Here is a 21,549-nt window from a genome sequence, read left to right as displayed (position 1 = left end):
TTTTGAGTACTATAATTGGAATACCATCAGGGCCAGTTGCTTTACTCGAATCAAGGTTTTTGATTAGCTTCGCAACATCACGTACAGATATACGTATATCACATAGCGTGTTTTCTGATACAGGAGGAAATATTGGGGGTTGGCGGTCTTGGTCGCAAAGGGTAGAATTAGCTGCAAAGTTCTTGACAAAGAGTTTGGCTTTGTCTGATGCTGACGAGATTACCTCAGGTCCATTGATAATAGTTGGGATGGAGCACACGCTTCTGTTCAGGATTCTGTTTGCTATTTGCCAAAACTGGTGGGAACCAAGCCGCTGCTCAGCTACTTTGGACTTAACAGATTGAGCATACAACTCTCTTGCGTTCCTTATTACTTTCTTACAATGGTTGCTGGCAGTCCTGAAAGCGGCTTTAGTTTCCATACATCTATTACGTTTGAAGCAGTGGAAAAAGTGATTTCTGTGCGCAATGGCAGCAGCACATTCTGGAGAGAACCATGGCTGGTTGTTAGGTTTTTGCTGAAACTTTTTCGAGGGTATGAAATGGTCAATACCTACAATTAACCATTCAGTTAGGTCTAATACTATAGAGGACACATCCTTTTTAAACATGGAATGCAGAGGTAGATCAGATATAAATGTACGGAAGCTATCCCAGTCAGCCTTAGTGTATCGATATACTGTACGATGAAGAGGTACGTCTGGGGACTTATTACATTTCATTTTTATCTTAATTGATACAACAGAGTGGTCGGAAGATCCAAGAGGCGACAGAACAGAAACTGAACATAGTTCAGGGCAAGTTGTGAGAAAAAGGTCTAGTAGGCTCGCATACTGGCCGTCATTATCGGGCACACGGGTAGGTTCCTGAACAATCTGAGTGAGGTCATAGGCAATGGAGAAATCATGACAGAACCTCCCCTCATCATCGGTCTTGTTTGAGTGGGTCAACCATTCGACGTTGTGAACATTGAAGTCTCCACATACGTGAATGTTAGCTGAAGGATAAGTAGAAAGGACTTGGTCAATTTTCTCAGATATGCTTTGAAAGATAGTAACTCCGCTGTTGTGGGGGCGATAGAGAGTAAATATAAATGCAGTAGTGTGAGCTAAAGCAACCCGGAAGCACATATAGGGTAAGTTAGGATCTTCCCTGGAGATGTCCCTCCCACATGGAAAGCTATCTTTAAAATAGGCACATATTCCATGCCCATGGCGATCTTGGGGGTCAGATTTAGAAGTTAAGTTAGAGTATCCTGTAATTGCAAACTCATCTAGGGAAATAGCCTGTCCAATGCCAGTTTCACTTAAAAATAAAAGGTCTGGTTTAGTCTCCTGTAATTGGGTTTCAACCTCTGGAAGGTTAGAACGAAGACCCCTGATGTTGGAGAAGGAGACATGGTAGTAGGGGTCTACGTTGGAAGTTGGAGAACCGGGTTTAATCGTGTATTTTTTCTTGAAACTTGTCATGATGAAATTTTGGAATTTGTGGACTAGGTCGACAGATTTACTTAGAGCAGGACAGAGAGGGGAAACTAAGAGAGAAAAAGAAACGAAGAATTTTCTTTTTTTTTTTTTTTTTTTTTGTAGCACATGATCAGGTAAAGCCGTAACAATTACCCACTAGTATGGCATCGAGAGGCCCCACCAGAAGCTACTGCATTGTCCAGATTCCATTCACCAAATGGCAATACAGCAGCCCCAGTACTTTGCACCTGCTGATAGGACAGCCTCCTTAGTGGTTAATCCAAGGTTCGGGTCCCTGACTATCAGGCGGATAACGTCAGCCCAGACAAAACGTTTACCTCCAGCACCCTTACTAGTGACATGGCTACAAGGATAGACATAGAAACAGAAAATTTCCACCAACTCTGCCAACTGTTCGCACAAAAATACTGCCAACCTAGAAAACAGCTTTTTCTTCTCCCTTTGTCAGAAAAATCACTCATTTAAAAAATGAGGACTGAGGGACAAATAAGAAGAAGCGAGAGTAACAGGAGCTGCCGATAACGCATCCACAATGCGTTTTCTACTCTCCATTAAAAAAAAAAAAAAAAAACTATTAAGTATTGTACTTAATAAAAGTCCAACGGACGTGTTTAAGGGAAAGTATGGTGATAGATTCCCCTCTCACGAACTAAAAATGAGTACAATTAGGTAATCTATTTTTGCAATCAACTCGGTAGATAAATAAACATTTATGGACGAGAAAAAAAAGCTAGCATTTAATACAACAGAAATACATAAATTAAATACTGAAATAAAATGTAGTTATTAATATTTGAATCTAAAAATAAAAAGTGCGAATTAGTAGAGAAAATCACTTATCACAACAACGCTTCCGTCTCCAAACTGCAAACTAGTGAAGAATTTAACTTTTAATAGCGTTCAGAAGATTTTTTTTTTTTTAAATTAACCGTTAAGAGAAAGCGTGATTTTATTCTGAACTTTAACTAATCACGTTTTAAGCAACTTATGATATAAAAGAAAATCAGATGGGGGGGGGTTCTTCCGAAGTTAGTTGGTGACGTTATAAGTAATTGCGAGATAAGATGGGAGCCAGAAATTAGGGGTGGGGGACTGAAAATGATAATATAATGGATTGATTATACAATATTTAAGATCAACTTGGTAGATAAACATTTATGGACGAGAAAAAAAAAAAAAAAAAAAAAAAGCTAGCATTTAATACAACAGAAATACATAAATTAAATACTGAAATAAAATGTAGTTATTAAAATTTCTTAAAAACATTAATATCTTCACCTTCAACTTGGCACTTTTCTACAGGGAGGTCGCTTTTCTGCTGATATTTTCGAAAGTCATTCCCTCCTTTCAATTGTCTAGCCTTAATTTAAACCCACGTCACTTCCGGTTTGGCGGTGGTCGTAACAGCAAAGACGTCAGATTTTTTCTTGTTCTTTTCCTCCTTTGCGGTACGGGTTCGAGCCTGCCTTCCTATAATCACTTTTTTTTTTTTTTTTTTGCTCAACATACACCTCCAAACATCCGGGAAACGCCAGGCACCCATGCTAGTATATCTATAAAAGTGAAAGTGTGTGTTTGTGTGCCTGTCTGTCTGTCTGTGTAAATTTCCCTACACAATATCTCTGTCAATTTTCAGTCTGCAGACTCGAAATTTGATATACAGGGTACTGAGATTTGGAAAAATCTTTGTAATCGGTTTTCGGCCAGAAATTTGGCTGTTAAGTTCAACGATTTGACCTTTGAAAACTCTATCAAACTCCTCCGAGAATTTGGGGTCTAACCACTTGAAATTTTACATATAGGTTCGTTGGACATGGATCTAACTTAATAACTAGATTTGAGCCCAAAACAATAATTGTTAAGAGGTCATAATAGGGATCAAATTTTAAAAAATTGACAACTTTTTTTTTTTTTTTGCTCAACATAAACCTCCAAAACCCGGGCAAGGCCGGGCTGAAATGCTAGTAAGAAAGAAAAATAATGTGCATAAAAAATAAAAGTCAATAGTAATTGATGTGCGCCTTAAAATAAACAAGCAAAAAGTATTTGTCAAAAGGAAAATTTGTAACAAAAATGTTTTCGAAAAAGTGATGCAAAAATTATTTGTCAAAAAGATGATTTACAAAGAAAATGTTTTCCAAAAAGTTACTCTTTTTACGTTTTTTTTTATTTTGGTAAAAGTATTAGTTACGTATTAGTAGGTTAAAGTTTAATACAACAAAATGGATGCAGTTTAACGTCTTGCCCAGGACATTTTTTTTTTCAATATATAGAAATTTATGTATATACAGGCCCGTGAAAAGTTATTTAAAGCCAAATTCCCCAACAAGTTTTGAAGCAAAATGCTTTAACTTTATTCTTGTTGTAGGTTTCCTGAATACATCAGCGATATTTTGTTCCGATTATATGTAATTCAACATTATGGATTCCTTTTATACCTCGTTTTTTATGAAATGGTATTTATATCTATATGGTTGATTATTGTGTTCTGTGCTAAGACTATACTGGCTTGATTATCACAATTAATTATTACAGGACTTTTAGTTATTTCTGGCTCTAAAATAGTCTTTAGAATATTTTTAAGGTAAAGTGCTTCCTGGGTCATGTGTGTAATCGCGTCACACTGCTTCACACTTAGAAAGAGATACAATCTGTTGCTTTTTAGATTTCCATGAAATAATAGGCCCATTTTTTGATAGACTGAAACAATATCCAGATATACTTTTTCGATCTTCGTCATTTCCCCAATCTGAATTTGAAAATCCTTCTAATTTTAGGAGATTTTTTGGATTTTCTAAATACTAAATTCCATTCCTTAGTTCCTTTTAAATAACGAAGGACTTGTTCAGCTCTGTTTAAATCCTTCATTGTCGGTCTTGATAATTTTTGTGATAGTTTTGTTACTAGATAGCATATATCGAGTCTCGTCGCAGTCATTAAATATATAAGACTTCCTATGATCACTACAAATAGATAATACATAATTACAACTACCAAAAAATAAGTGATCATTTCTGGGTAGATAAACATAACAATTAAACAGACATTACTTTGCTTCCCACCTAGCCCCTAAAACCATGCTTTTGTAATCCATGGAAGCACAGAACAGAGATTTCATAATTAAACTGACCTGCTTTTTTCTTTTTTCTTTTTTTTTTTTGCTTTTTAAAATAAATTTTGTATAAAAAGATGAATCTAAGTTAAAAGCATCATTTAAAAAAATCTTTGCAGATTACTAGAAAAAAATACACAAATATAATATACATGATTTTGAGAATGCCCCTTTATGTGATTATTAACAATATATCAGTGAAATAATTTTAAAAAATGAATTTTCCGTTTAAGGTAAACTTTAATAAAATCTGTAACTTTATTTCCAGCCATACCAACTCAACAACCATTCACAAGGATTCATGGTAAGAAAAAGGAACCTGAAAATAGCAACATTCGAGTCTGCTTTTTATTTAATTTCATATAAAAAGTAAAACAAACATTTTTCTTTTAATCATTTTTCCTTGATAATAAATAAATAGAAATAAAATAAATAGAAGAAAAAAATAGAATAATATAAATAGAAATAAAATAAATGGAAATAAAATAAATGGAAATAAAATAAATAGAAATAAAAAATAGAAATAAAATAAATAGAATAAAATAAATAGAATAAAATAAATAGAATAAATAGAAATAAAATAAATAGAAATAAAAATAGAAATGAAATAAATAGAATAAAATAAATAGGATAATATAAATAAAAGTGCAATAAATTGAATAAAATAATATAAATAAAATAAATAGAAATAAATAAATAGAAATAAAAGATAGAATAAAATAAATATAAAATAAAATATATCGAATAAAATACATAGATAAATAGAATAAATAGAAATAGAATAAATAGAAATAAAATAAATAGAATGAAATAAAAAGAAATTAAATAAATAGAATGAAATAAATAGAAATAAAATGAATAGGAATAAAATGAATGGGAATAAAATGAATAGAAATAAAATGAATAGAAATAAAATGAATAGAAATAACATAAATAGAATAAAATAAATAGAAATAAAATTAAAAGAAATATAATAAATGGAGATGAAATAAATAGAATAAAAATAAATAAAAATAAAATAAATAAAAATAAAATAAATAAAAATAAAATAAATAAAAATAAAATAAATAAAAATAAAATGAATAGAATGAAATAAATAGAAATTAAATAAATAGAATGAAATAAATAGAAATAAAATGAATAGGAATAAAATGAATGGGAATAAAATGAATAGAAATAAAATGAATAGAAATAAAATAAATAGAAATAACATAAATACAATAGAATAGAATAAATAGAATTAAAATATATAGAAATAAAATAAGATAAATAAAATAAATAGGAATAAAATAAATAGAAATAAAATATATAGAAATAAAATAAATAGAAATAAAATATATAGAAATAAAATAAATAGAAATAAAATATATAGAAATAAAATAAATAGAAATAAAATAAATAGAAATAAAATATATAGAAATAAAATATATAGAAATAAAATAAATAGAAATAAAATATATAGAAATAAAATAAATAGAAATAAAATAAATAGAAATAAAATAAATAGAAATAAAATAAATAGAAATGAAATAAATAGAAATAAAATATATAGAAATAAAATAAATAGAAATAAAATAAATAGAAATAAAATAAATAGAAATAAAATATATAGAAATAAAATAAATAGAAATAAAATAAATAGAAATAAAATAAATAGAAATAAAATAAATAGAAATAAAATAAATAGAAATAAAATAAATAGAAATAAAATAAATAGAAATAAAATAAATAGAAATAAAATAAATAGAAATAAAATATATAGAAATAAAATAAATAGAAATAAAATATATAGAAATAAAATAAATAGAAATAAAATAAATAGAAATAAAATATATAGATATAAAATATATAGAAATAAAATAAATAGAAATAAAATATATAGAAATAAAATAAATAGAAATAAAATAAATAAAAATAAAATAAATAGAAATAAAATAAATAGAAATAAAATATATAGAAATAAAATATATAGAAATAAAATAAAAAGAAATAAAATAAATAGAATAAAATATATAGAAATAAAATAAATAGAAATAAAATATATAGAAATAAAATAAATAGAAATAAAATAAATAGAAATAAAATAAATAGAAATAAAATAAATAGAAATAAAATATATAGAAATAAAATAAATAGAAATAAAATATATAGAAATAAAATAAATAGAAATAAAATATATAGAAATAAAATAAATAGAAATAAAATAAATAGAAATAAAATAAATAGAAATAAAATATATAGAAATAAAATAAATAGAAATAAAATATATAGAAATAAAATATATAGAAATAAAATATATAGAAATAAAATAAATAGAAATAAAATAAATAGCAATAAAATAAATAGCAATAAAATAAATAGAATAAAATATATAGAAATAAAATAAATAGAAATAAAATAAATAGAAATAAAATATATAGAATAAAATATATAGAAATAAAATAAATAGAAATAAAATAAATAGAAATAAAATAAATAGAAATAAAATATATAGAAATAAAATATATAGAAATAAAATAAATAGCAATAAAATAAATAGAATAAAATATATAGAAATAAAATAAAAAGAAATAAAATAAATAGAATAAAATATATAGAAATAAAATAAATAGAAATAAAATAAATAGAAATAAAATAAATGGAAATAAAATATATAGAAATAAAATATATAGAAATAAAATAAATAGCAATAAAATAAATAGAATAAAATATATAGAAATAAAATAAAAAGAAATAAAATAAATAGAATAAAATATATAGAAATAAAATAAATAGAAATAAAATAAATAGAATAAAATATATAGAAATAAAATAAAAAGAAATAAAATAAATAGAATAAAATATATAGAAATAAAATAAATAGAAATAAAATAAATAGAATTAAATATATAGAAATAAAATAAATAGAAATAAAATAAATAGAAATAAAATAAATAGAAATAAAATAAATAGAAATAAAATAAATAGAAATAAAATATATAGAAATAAAATAAATAGCAATAAAATAAATAGAATAAAATATATAGAAATAAAATAAATAGAAATAAAATAAATAGAAATAAAATAAATAGAAATAAAATAAATAGAAATAAAATAAATAGCAATAAAATAAATAGAATAAAATATATAGAAATAAAATAAATAGCAATAAAATAAATAGAATAAAATATATAGAAATAAAATAAATAGAAATAAAATAAATAGAAATAAAATAAATAGAAATAAAATAAATAGCAATAAAATAAATAGAATAAAATATATAGAAATAAAATAAATAGCAATAAAATAAATAGAATAAAATATATAGAAATAAAATAAATAGAAATAAAATAAATAGAAATAAAATAAATAGAAATAAAATAAATAGAAATAAAATAAATAGCAATAAAATAAATAGAATAAAATATATAGAAATAAAATAAATAGAAATAAAATAAATAGAAATAAAATAAATAGAAATAAAATAAATAGAAATAAAATAAATAGAAATAAAATAAATAGCAATAAAATATATAGAAATAAAATAAATAGCAATAAAATAAATAGAATAAAATATATAGAAATAAAATAAATAGAAATAAAATAAATAGAAATAAAATAAATAGAAATAAAAAAAATAGCAATTAAATAAATAGAATAAAATATATAGAAATAAAATAAATAGAAATAAAATAAATAGAATAAAATATATAGAAATAAAATAAATAGAAATAAAATAAATAGAAATAAAATAAATAGAAATAAAATAAATAGAAATAAAATAAATAGCAATAAAATAAATAGAATAAAATATATAGAAATAAAATAAATAGCAATAAAATAAATAGAATAAAATATATAGAAATAAAATAAATAGAAATAAAATAAATAGAAATAAAATAAATAGAAATAAAATAAATAGCAATAAAATAAATAGAATAAAATATATAGAAATAAAATAAATAGAAATAAAATAAATAGAAATAAAATAAATAGAATAAAATATATAGAAATAAAATAAATAGAAATAAAATAAATAGAAATAAAATAAATAGAAATAAAATAAATAGAAATAAAATAAATAGCAATAAAATAAATAGAATAAAATATATAGAAATAAAATAAATAGAAATAAAATAAATAGCAATAAAATAAATAGAATAAAATATATAGAAATAAAATAAATAGCAATAAAATAAATAGAATAAAATATATAGAAATAAAATAAATAGAAATAAAATAAATAGAAATAAAATAAATAGAAATAAAATAAATAGCAATAAAATAAATAGAATAAAATATATAGAAATAAAATAAAAAGAAATAAAATAAATAGAATAAAATATATAGAAATAAAATAAATAGCAATAAAATAAATAGAATAAAATATATAGAAATAAAATAAATAGAAATAAAATAAAAAGAAATAAAATATATAGAAATAAAATATATAGAAATAAAATAAATAGCAATAAAATAAATAGAATAAAATATATAGAAATAAAATAAATAGAATACCAAAAGAATGATCCTATCTTAAATGCCAAAAGTAATTGAATTATCTTTGAGATTTTAATATTTGATTTATATTTAGATACAATAAATTATGTTGTTTATTGTTAAAATAATTCGAATTTCTCTTACAAATTTGTTCTTTCACAGATTCTACTGCATATTCAGTCACACAATCAGTACTAACAACAACCACAGGTAAAAACAAGATATTGCAGATTCATTTTTTGTACAATGAAAGTGATTTGTTCCGTTAAATTTTTTGTATTAATTTTTATTTAATGCTAAATAAAATATCTCAATGTCTTGTGAGACAATATTTTTCTCAAACAATTTATCCATGTATGTAAAATTGTGTGATGTGAAAAATTGGGTTTTCAATCATTACAAGCAAAATAATGTTTTTTTTTTTTTTTATATATATTAATAGGAGTCTGTGTGGTGTAGTCTCCAAATCTGACTAGAAGTCTATCGACAAAGTTCGATTTTTAGAGATTTGGGAAAGAAATTAAGTCAAGTATATTTGAAAATACATAGAAGAATGTTTTAACCCATACTTGTGAATAAGAAGATATGTGTTAAAAGTTAAATAAAAGAAAATGTGTATTTTTGTTGTGTAAATTAATAAGTATTAAACAAAATAAAGAGAGAAATAAGATGCCTGGTAAAAGATATGGTCTGCATAGCAATGAAATGGAAACATTCATGCTACGTAGATGTTTCACCAAATTCTTTAGTACTCCAGGAATTGAATAAAAAGTTTGGTTCAAAAGTTCATTAAACTTGTCCGGTTCGATAAGCAATAAAGGCTGAGTGAGAAGTGCGTTACATGTATTACTCTCATTGTCTTTCCCTGGCTTTGGAGAAATTGACATTTAATTATAAAATTATAATCTGAAAGTTTAGTCGGCCAAATATATATATATATATATATATATATATATATATATACTTGCATGGGAGTCACTATTTATGAAGGTCTGAAAGCCACTCGAGGATAAGGATTAATGAGTGTACAGTAGTTACTAAGACAACAGCGTATTAGTAGTTAGTAGTGAAAACGGGGTAGAAATAGATTATTTAGGGGGGTGGCTTAATAAAAATTGTTTACATTGGACTTGAAGACTATCATATTGTAGTTCTAGGCGGGAAAAGTTTGTTCATGGAATTAACATTTAAATTTAGGCACAGATAAGGAGTTGGGGAAACTGTGATAGTCGTTGTAGCTAGACAAATGTTTTTTTGTAAAAGTTTGGCAAGGCGGATCATAGATTAAAATCAAACGAGCACTTGCTATGAAAATAACTATAGAGCAGAGTCAGACTCGCAACGTCTCTTCTGTGGGAAAGAGGTTGCAGGGAAGAAAAAAGAGCATCGCCTATTAGGTTTTGAAGCCGGTTTTGAATTTTGTCAAGACAGGATAGATTATTGATGAAGATAAGGAAGAGGATTGGGCCCATGATGGATCCCTGAGGCATGCCAGCATTGATAATTTGAACTTCTGGCTTTTGCCCATTGACGACTTCTTGTATAAATCTATTAGAGAGAAAAACTTTCCAGATATTCCATAGCTGGAAATCTTGTGAAGTAGACGTTTATGCCAAACCCTATCAAATGTCTTTGATAATTCAAGAGCTATTGCACTTGGGAAGAAACCCCCGTCGATAGATTCACTGATCCTATGTGAAATTATAGTTAGTACATCAGCTGTAGATCTCGTCGGATGGAAACCATATTGCTTGTCTTGCTGAAGTGGTTAACAATTTCTCTATTTAACACGGATTCAAGCAACTTACTCATGACACACAGAAGACTTAATTAGTCTGTACTGAGATGCAAAAGACCGATTTCCACCATTTTTAAATATTGGGAAAACTAATGAGGTTTTCCAAAGTGTTATAAAGTATCTCTTCTTTATGCATCGATTGAACAGCTTTGCAAGAATGGGTGCTAGTTCTCCAGTTGCAGCATTTTAAGTACTATAACTGGAATATTGTCAGGACCAGTTGCTTTGCTGACATCGAAGTTCTTGATGAGTGTAGCAATATCACAAACAGATATGTGAATGTCACTCAGATTATTTTCTGTCTTGGGAGAAAATTTGGGAGGTAGGAGACACTGATCACATACGGTTGAGTTTGCTGCAAAGTTCTTGGCAAAGAGTTTGGCTTTGTCAGATGCTGACGAAATGACCTCAGGCCCGTTGATGATGGTTTGGATAGAGGACCCGAATCTATTTAGTGCCTTGTTGGTTATTTGCTAAAATTCATGAGAAGCAAGCTTCTGTTTTTCTACTTTGGACTTGATGGATTGAACATACGCCACTCTTGTGCTTTCTCTAATTCTTTTGCAGCGATTGCTTGCAGTTCTAACGTCGACTTTAATTTTAAAACATCTTTTACGTTTAAAGCAATTGAAGTAGTTGTTTCAATATTCAAGACAATACTTCTTCGATCAGTGCTTATTTCGTGACACGTTTTAATCCATTTTCTTATGAGCCACAAATGTTTTTTAACATAATGTTTTTTAACACAATCAAAAAGCAAACATTTATTATCTTTAGTTAATCAATTAATTTTTTCAGGAAATGTTGGGTATAAGTTTTTAAAAATTTCATGAATTCACTTGTCACATGAATCTGTTTTTTTCAAAGCTGCTTTTCACCTGATAATGTCAGTCATTGTTCTTTAATAAATTTAAAAGTTGTTTTTGTTTATGAATACTAGTTTGTCTTTTGAATAGTGTTTATGTTTTTTTTAATATTTGTAGGTATACGTCAACAAACAGGAAGTTTTCCATCTAAGTTATATTTGCCTTTAAGTAATAATTAAAATATCAAATCTATATATCTATAAAAGTGAACGTGTCTGTCTGTCTGTCTGTCTGTGTACATTTCCCTACGCTATAACTCTGTCAATTTTTAGTCTATAGACTCGAAATTTGAAATACCGGGTACTGAGATTTGGGAAAATCGATGTGACGGGTGTCAGCCAGAAATTTGGCTGTTAAGGGGTCAAATTTCAACGATTTGACCTTTAAGAACTCTACCAAACTCCTCCGACAATTTTGGGTCTAGACACTTGAAATTTTAGATATAGGTTCCTTGAACCTGGATCTAACTTAATAAAGTGATTTGAGCCCGAAACTATAAATTTTAAGGGGTCATAATAGGGGTCAAATAAAAAAAAATTACTCTTTTTTTTTTTTGCTCAGCATACACCGCCAAACACCCGGGCAACGCCGGGCTGAAATGCTAGTTCTTTAATAAAGTTTATATTCGTTGTTTTGTAAATGTCTGAATAGAATTTCTTCCAATTATTATTTTGTGGCACTTAAATCTTACATAACATAGAAGCTGTACATACCCAATAAACCACTTTAAAAACTACATAAATTTTTGTACCCCTGCATTCTGTAAGCTTTTATGCAAAGTAAGCTTCTTTATTTTCCCAAATATTATTTATGTTTCAATATAATTTTGAAAGTTAAACTGAATTTTTCCAACATGTTTTTATGCGGTTATTAATGTAACCAAATTGAACAAAGGCAAATGTGAGAATATCAAGCCTATTGACTGGAATCAATATGTACTCATCTATCCTCAGTCATTGTAGTGGAAATACGTTGTAGTGGAACTACGTTGTGAGTGAGGCCATGTATTAGTTCCAATCCATCAATTTTATTTGTCAACTAAGCCAATATAAAAGTAGCGAACATAAAAATGGAAACACATGAGTTTTAGTAATTTGAATTTTTAGTTTTAAGCAAGCCACATATCTGTAATAAGAAATAGAATTCCAAAGAGTAAAAAATATAAGACCAATCTATTAATATTGAGTAATTGATTAAAAAATTGGCAACTGTGGAGAACAGGCGTATGATGTCTAAGGCCTTTTCTGATGATATCGAAAGCTTCTTGTAATATGGCATTAAAAGAATATTCTAAATAGATACTCTAAAACAAATTATTTTCACCACTATTAGGATATACAAGTGATATTAAGAAATTAATTATTTAATACTTCTTCTCTGTAATTCTAAAAGAGAAAACTGAAAAAGTTAAAGAAATAAGAATAAAGATCAAAGTAAACATTTATTCTATTTTTTGTTCTATCACTGTACCTTTCTGAAAAGTAAATATATTATGATTTAATATGTAGGGAAAATTGTGGAAACCAAGAAAAGAGCGTACCATTAAATCGTCCGTGCATCATGTGGAACTAAATTGCTGGGGGAGAGGAAAAAAATCAAGATGGCGGCGCCCACAACTTTTATGACTAATGATCTCACAAAGTGATGTAAAATCTCGCTGCTCATGCTGCTCGACTGCATTAAAGTAGGCCACGTGGAGAATGTAGACAGATGGTGGTAGGAGAATCCTTGGAGACTGTTGTTGCATGTTACTGAGTCATTTTGCTTTCTTGTCATTTCTTCTTTTTTTGTGTTACAAGCTATGTCAGTGTTATGGAGAAATTCAACCTGGAGTTGCTCCCTGAATTCGACGGCTCCCCCACTGGTCTGTCCATTGACGAATGGTTTGAAAAGGTTGAATGCATTTGTGGGTTGTCCATAATCCCACTGAGGCTCACAAAAAGAGCCTACACTGTGTACCAGCAACTTGGATATGACGTGGACTTGGAAGAAATTAAGCAGGCACCATAGTCGGCCTTCATCGCCTTGAAACAATTTATTGAATGATGACTCGAACTGAGCGAAATGATGGATGTCTACCTGGCCGATTTGAGGAAGCTAGCTGTACCGTTTGGTGGAGTGAATGACCACATACTAGAATGTGACGTTTTAGTAGAACTTCCAGACAACACCAGTCAGCTACTGCAAGTGTCTTCAAGGTTTAATGAGCTTGGCCCATACAGTGTCTGAGGCAATCTACTGGTACAAAATCACCCTAAAAGATTATGTTTCACCTTCCATAGCATCGGCCGATGCATTGTACAGGTACCATGCCAGGGTGAAGGGCACCGAAGCCAATCCGCTGCCTGAACTGGAAGTGATCAGAGAGAAGTTTAAGAAGGGGGATGTCGTTTGGGTCAAAAAACCATGTGGCAGATGTACAACAAAATATGGTACCGGACACATCACTAAGGTTGCCAGCCAACAATCATAGCAATAAGTGTTTTTCTCATAAATATTTTTTTACCGGTCTTATGCTTTTTGAAGAAAGACAATACAATTAGATTTACTATAAGAATAACCGACTATTCAGGATTAATGTCTTTGAATGATTGCAAAGGCCACTTGGGGCACATAAAACAGAGAACATGATAGTAGGCAAGGCAAATTATATCAACCGATATTAAGAAATAATTTAATCTTTATTTTAAGCAATCGTTAATTAATCAACATATTATTAAGAAATAATTTAATCTTTATTTTTAACAATCGGTAATTAATTGACATATTATTAAGAAATAATTCAATCTTTATTTTAAGCAATCGTTAAGTAATCGAGATATTATTAAGAAATAATTTAATCTTTATTTTTAACAATCGGTAATTAATTGACATATTATTAAGAAATAAGTTAATCTTTATTTTAAGCAATCGTTAAGTAATCGAGATATTATTAAGAAATAATTTAATCTTTATTTTTAACAATCGGTAATTAATTGACATATTATTAAGAAATAATTCAATCTTTATTTCAAGCAATCGTTTATTAATCGACATACTATTAAGAAATTATTAAATCTTTATTTTAAGCAATCGTTTATTAATTTGACATATTATTAAGAAATGATTTAATCTTTATTTTAAGCTATCGTTCATTAATCGACATATTATAAAGAAATTATTAAATCTTTATTTTAAGCAATCTTTAATTAATTGACATATTATTAAGAAATGATTTAATCTAAATTTTAAGCAATCGTTAATTAACTGACATATTATTTAGAAATAATTTAATTTTTATTTTAAGCAATCGTTAATCAATTGACATATTATTAAGCAATAATTAAATTTTTATTTTAAGCAATCTTTAATGAATCGACATATTATTAAGAAATAATTTGATCTTTATTTTAAGCAATTGTCAATTAATTGACATATTATTATGAAACAATTTCATCTTTATTTTAAGCAATCGTTAATTAATTGACATATTATTAAGAAATAATATAATCTTTATCTTAAGCAATTGTTAATTAATTAACATATTATTAAGAAATAATTTAATCTTTATTTTAAGCAATCGTTAAGTAATCGAGATATTATTACGAAATAATGTAATCTTTATTTTAAGCAATCGTTAATTAATTGACATATTATTAATTTAATATTGTTTTCAGCAATCGTTAATCAATTGACATATTATTAAGAAATAATTTAATCTTTATTTTAAGCAATCGTTCATTAATCGATATATTATTATGAAATAATTTAATCTTTATTTTAAGCAATCGTTAATTAATCGACATATTATTAAGGAATGATTTAATCTTTATTTTAAGCAATCGTTTATTAATCGACATATTAAATGGAGACGCGTCCTTTGATTCCACAAAGACAGATAACAAAAATATATAATTATTCACAATTTCGCATTGATTTACTTATCTTTCTGCAATGTGTTGACTCATAAACGTTTTTTGTAATAAGCGCAATCAAGCTAAGAAATGAAAGTTGTAAATAAAAATGCAAATTGATTGATCTCAAATTGTTCAATCTTTATCTAGGGTCGTCTGATCATTCAGTTATCTCAATTACGATTAAATTTATGTTCACAAAAACATTGGATATCCATCCCCACCACAAAGTATATAAATACTTAATGGCTGATTAGATCAGCTTCAGAACTTTCACCTCTGAAATTTCCATGCACTCTATTTAAAAAAAAAATGTATCCTGAGTCATACGATAGTAGATAAAATGAATTTTTCTTAAATAAAAATTCACGTTTTCAAGACAAAATTTAATTACAAAAAATTAAATCCGCATAACCACTTAACAACCAGAATTCAGGACAAGAAAAAAACTCTGAAAAGAAACATTTTCTTAATCTCATAGAAAAAAGTAAAATGAAGGCCTTTTAACTTTAAATATGGCTTTATCATTGAATGGTTGGCTGCACAACGACAAAAATGAAAATAAAGCTTGTGCTTGTACCTATTTACAATGCCTCCCCACGAGACAGAGTTAGAAACCAGGGTCGTGTTTTTATGTGCAGAAAAGGAACAAAAATAAAAATTATCTCAGTCGTGAAGGATTTCTCCTCCACTGACAGAGAACAAAAATCAAAATGTAGCATCTGAAGAACAGATACTAGACTTTGATCTTGACCCGAAGAAGTAACATTTATTTCAAAGAAATAAACGTATGGACATTAAATTCATATTTTACTGGGTTGATACAAAAGAATTGGTTGTTAGCCTAGGATGATAATTATAGTTATTTTGGTTGAACTGTTCTTTTGGTTATGGTGCATCAGTTGATATATGTGGTGATGATGATTAATTCTGACTGAAGTATTTGTTAATCATTTCATTGGAAGTTGTTGCTTTTTACTTAACTGCTGTAGAACAAGCTACAGATGATGATGATGATAATAATGATGGCCAGCTAGTTTGTTGGTTAGAAATTGATCGCTGTAGTTGCCATGACAATAGTGATTATGATGCTTTTCTTGGCATGTTAACTATCATCGTCATGGTAGTGAAAATGCTGGTCCGTTCAGCAGATATTCAAGTTAAACTTGCTTGTGTGTGTAGAGTGAACAAATGCACCTTTTTTATATAGTTTCCAGTTGCTACTGATATGACGCTTTGAGAGGAGCTGATTGTTGAGCTTCATTGAAAATATGCTCATTAGTCTCGGACCTGTTCTAATTTATTTTACAGCGACTAAGGTGTTCACGGATTAAACGTCTGGTTTTGTTAGGAGTGCCAAATCATAAATGGGTCCGGTACAAAATTGATTAGATTCTCCATACAATGAATACAACAATAAAAAGGGTCCTGGATATGACCTTAAACTATATCCAATGGTGAGGCCCTAGCTTGCGGGCTTTGGGGAGTGTGGAGCCCCCCCCCCTTTAATTGTCATTGCTCCCAGATCCACTCTGACCCGGGCTGGTAGTACCTGTTAGGGTCCCAACTATGGGTTAAATAGAAACCGACTTAAAAAAAATATATATACTCTATTAAAAAATTGTTCTTCAAAATCACTGGATTCGGCATTAAATAACCTGAAAAGGGTTGATATGCCGTAAAACAAAACCAACCAACCAATCAACAACAACAAAAAGAAATAGTAAAAGCAATTTAATCATTCTGGAGATTTTAATATTTGATTTTTGTTTAGATACAATAAATTATGTTGTTTATTGTTAAAATTATTCTAATTTCTCTTATAAATTTGTTCTTTCACAGACTCTACTGCATCTTCATCAACACAATCAGTACCAACCACAACCACAGGTAAAAACAAGATATTGCAGATTTCTTTTTTTAAATCTAAAATGAAAGCATAATATTTTCCTTGTACACATAGTTTTGCTTTTAAGCGTTTGTAATTTATTTTGCAAGGAAAAACATATATTGCTGTAACCCGATGTTAAATGATAGATTAAGTTGACTGAATGCAAATATTTCTAAAAATCCAAATTAAGTGAATAGTTGTAACAAAAGGACGCTAGCATGTTAAAATTATGGATATAATTAGCATTTTAAATAATTTGTGAGATAATATTAAGCATTAATATCAAATTTGTCTTTAAAATTATTGCTTAACATTTTGTTATTTGTACCTTGGAAATTAATTAATTTAATCTACTTATCTCAGGACTTACATTAATTCCTTTTATTTTTTTCTTTAGCCAAATTAATTAATCACAATTTTTTCCTAAATAGATAATTTGATTCACGCATATTTTTCAATATTACAAATATTGATCTGAAGTTTATTATACAATTAATTATGTAAAAGATTCTAGAATTTCATTTTTTCATTAAAAATATTCTTAACATTTGGTTTTGATTCACTTTCTTTAACATTGAAACTATTTGATTGTAAATTGATTGTTTTCTCATTAGCAGTTCAGCCCGGCTTTGCTCGGGTCCAATGTACTGTTCATAACTTTATGTGCATATATATATATATATATATATATATATATATATTAAAAAGTTTGACTCATGCCCAAGTAACCTACATCTAAAATTTCAAGTGTTTGGACCTAAAATTGACGGAGGAGTTTGGTAGAGTCTTCAAAGGTAAACTCTGTCAACTTTGACCTCTTTCCAGCCAAACTTTTGCCCCAAAACTGATTAAAAAGCTTGCTGCATGTCTGAATACACTTTATGTAAAATTTCAAATGTTTAGACCAAAAATTGGCTGAGTTTGGTAAAGACTGCAGAGGACAAATCTTTTGGACTTTAACCGCTCGGCAGCCACATTTTCGGCCAAAAACCGATTAAAAAGCTTGCCGTATGTCTGAATACACTTTATGTAAAATTTCAAATGTTTAAACCAAAAATTTTCTGAGTTTGGTAGAGACCGCAGATGTCAATTTTTTTTTAAAATTTGACTCCAATTTTGACCCCTTAAGATTTATTGTTTTGGGCTCAAATTAAATTAAAAAGCTTTATTCATGTCTAAGTTACCTAGATCTAAAATTCTAAGTGTTTAGACCCACACTTGGCGGAGAAGTTTAATAGAGTTTTCAAAGTTTAAAATCGTCGAACGTTGACCCCTTGACAGCAAAATTTCTGTCCGAAAACCAATTAAAAAGATTTTCCCAAATCGCAATACCCCTTATGTCAAATCTCGAGTCTGTAGACTAAAAATTGACAGAGTAGTTTAGTAGGGAAATGTACAGACACAGTCACACACACAGACAAACAATATCACTTTTACAGAAAAATAGATTCGCTTAGATTTTGGATACTTTTATCCTATAAAAATTGAATATCTTTTCCATTTGTTGAAAATTCAATTTTAATTAAATGTTTTAATAGCCATGTTTATTTTTCTTGTAAATTTATAAAATATTCTTAGCATTTTAAATCTTTATTAAACGCAAAAGCAAATCTTTCGGCTATATCAAATTAAAATAGAAAAATATCGTTCTGGTTGTTTTTTGAATAATTTAAATTGTCTCATGTTTTTAAACTTCGATTATTTTTTAAAAATATATAGTATGTCAGTATAACAATTATTAAGTGAAAGTGAATAGTTGACAATAAATCAATAATGATTTTTAGTTAAACATTTTTGAAATATTATTAAAGTCAACGCATCAATGATAATGTAAATATTATTAAAGTCAAAACATCAATGATGATGAAAATATTATTAAAGTCAAAACATCAATGATGATGAAAATATTATTAAAGTCAAAACATCAATGATGATGAAAATATTATTAAAGTCAAAACATCAATTATGATGAAAATATTATTAAAGTCAAAACATCAATGATGATGAAAATATTATTAAAGTCAAAACATCAATCATGATGAAAATATTATTAAAGTCAAAACATCAATGATGATGAAAATATTATTGAAGTCAAAACATCAATTGTGATGAAAATATTATTAAATTCAAAACATCAATCATGATGAAATATTATTAAATTCAAAACATCAATCATGATGAAAATATTATTAAATTCAAAACATCAATCATGATGAAATATTATTAAAGTCAAAACATCAATCATGATGAAATATTATTAAAGTCAAAACATCAATCATGATGAAAATATTATTAAAGTCAAAACATCAATCATGATGAAAATATTATTAAAGTCAAAACATCAATCATGATGAAAATATTATTAAATTCAAAACATCAATCATGATGAAAATATTATTAAAGTCAAAACATCAATCATGATGAAAATATTATTAAAGTCAAAACATCAATCATGATGAAAATATTATTAAAGTCAAAACATCAATTATGATGAAAATATTATTAAAGTCAAAACATCAATCATGATGAAAATATTATTAAATTCAAAACATCAATCATGAGGAAAATATTATTAAAGTCAAAACATCAATCATGATGAAAATATTATTAAATTCAAAACATCAATCATGATGAAAATATTATTAAAGTCAAAACATCAATCATGAGGAAAATATTATTAAAGTCAAAACATCAATCATGATGAAAATATTATTAAATTCAAAACATCAATCATGATGAAAATATTATTAAAGTCAAAACATCAATCATGAGGAAAATATTATTAAAGTCAAAACATCAATCATGATGAAAATATTATTAAATTCAAAACATCAATCATGATGAAAATATTATTAAAGTCAAAGCATCAATGATGATGAAAGTATTATTAAAGTCAAAACATCAATCATGATGAAAATATTATTAAAGTCAAAACATCAATCATGATGAAAATATTATTAAAGTCAAAACATCAATCATGATGAAAATATTATTAAAGTCAAAACATCAATCATGATGAAAATATTATTAAATTCAAAACATCAATCATGATGAAAATATTATTAAAGTCAAAACATCAATCATGATGAAAATATTATTAAAGTCAAAACATCAATCATGAGGAAAATATTATTAAAGTCAAAGCATCAATGATAATGAAAATATTATTAAAGTCAAAACATCAATCATGATGAAAATATTATTAAATTCAAAACATCAATGATGATGAAAATATTATTAAAGTCAAAGCATCAATGATAATGAAAATATTATTAAAGTCAAAACATCAATCATGATGAAAATATTATTAAATTCAAAACATCAATCATGATGAAAATATTATTAAAGTCAAAGCATCAATGATGATGAAAATATTATTAAATTCAAAACATCAATCATGATGAAAATATTATTAAAGTCAAAGCATCAATGATGATGAAAATATTATTAAATTCAAAACATCAATCATGATGAAAATATTATTAAAGTCAAAACATCAATCATGATGAAAATATTATTAAAGTCAAAACATCAATCATGATGAAAATATTATTAAAGTCAAAACATCAATCATGATGAAAATATTATTAAATTCAAAACATCAATCATGATGAAAATATTATTAAAGTCAAAACATCAATCATGAGGAAAATATTATTAAATTCAAAACATCAATGATAATGAAAATATTATTAAAGTCAAAACATCAATCATGATGAAAATATTATTAAATTCAAAACATCAATCATAATGAAAATATTATTAAAGTCAAAACATCAATCATGATGAAAATATTATTAAATTCAAAACATCAATCATGATGAAAATATTATTAAAGTCAAAACATCAATCATGATGAAAATATTATTAAAGTCAAAACATCAATCATGATGAAAATATTATTAAAGTCAAAGCATCAATGATAATGAAAATATTATTAAAGTCAAAACATCAATCATGATGAAAATATTATTAAAGTCAAAACATCAATCATGATGAAAATATTATTAAAGTCAAAACATCA

The 21,549-nt window shown here is 26.4% G+C and overlaps 1 protein-coding gene across 6 annotated transcripts in view; it reads left to right on the top strand.

Annotated features, from left to right (window-relative positions):
- LOC145252658 (scavenger receptor cysteine-rich domain-containing protein DMBT1-like) overlaps positions 1 to 21,549 on the top strand; it is a 488,297-nt gene that overhangs the window by 232,790 nt on the left and 233,958 nt on the right. For 2 of the 6 annotated variants that reach the window (XM_080112425.1, XM_080112427.1), the window contains 3 exons: positions 4,867 to 4,902; positions 9,240 to 9,287; positions 17,477 to 17,524. In XM_080112425.1, the coding sequence (XP_079968551.1) occupies positions 4,867 to 4,902; positions 9,240 to 9,287; positions 17,477 to 17,524 (132 nt within the window). The remainder of the gene's footprint in view (positions 1 to 4,866; positions 4,903 to 9,239; positions 9,288 to 17,476; positions 17,525 to 21,549) is intronic. The other 4 variants (XM_080112426.1, XM_080112428.1, XM_080112429.1 and 1 more) reach the window with 4 other exon arrangements.

The sequence above is a fragment of the Euprymna scolopes genome, chromosome 29 (genome assembly GCF_053919585.1).
Source record: "Euprymna scolopes isolate OS-2025 chromosome 29, ASM5391958v1, whole genome shotgun sequence".
NCBI classification, from domain to species: domain Eukaryota; kingdom Metazoa; phylum Mollusca; class Cephalopoda; order Sepiida; family Sepiolidae; genus Euprymna; species Euprymna scolopes.
This window is presented reverse-complemented; position numbering and strand designations above follow the sequence as displayed.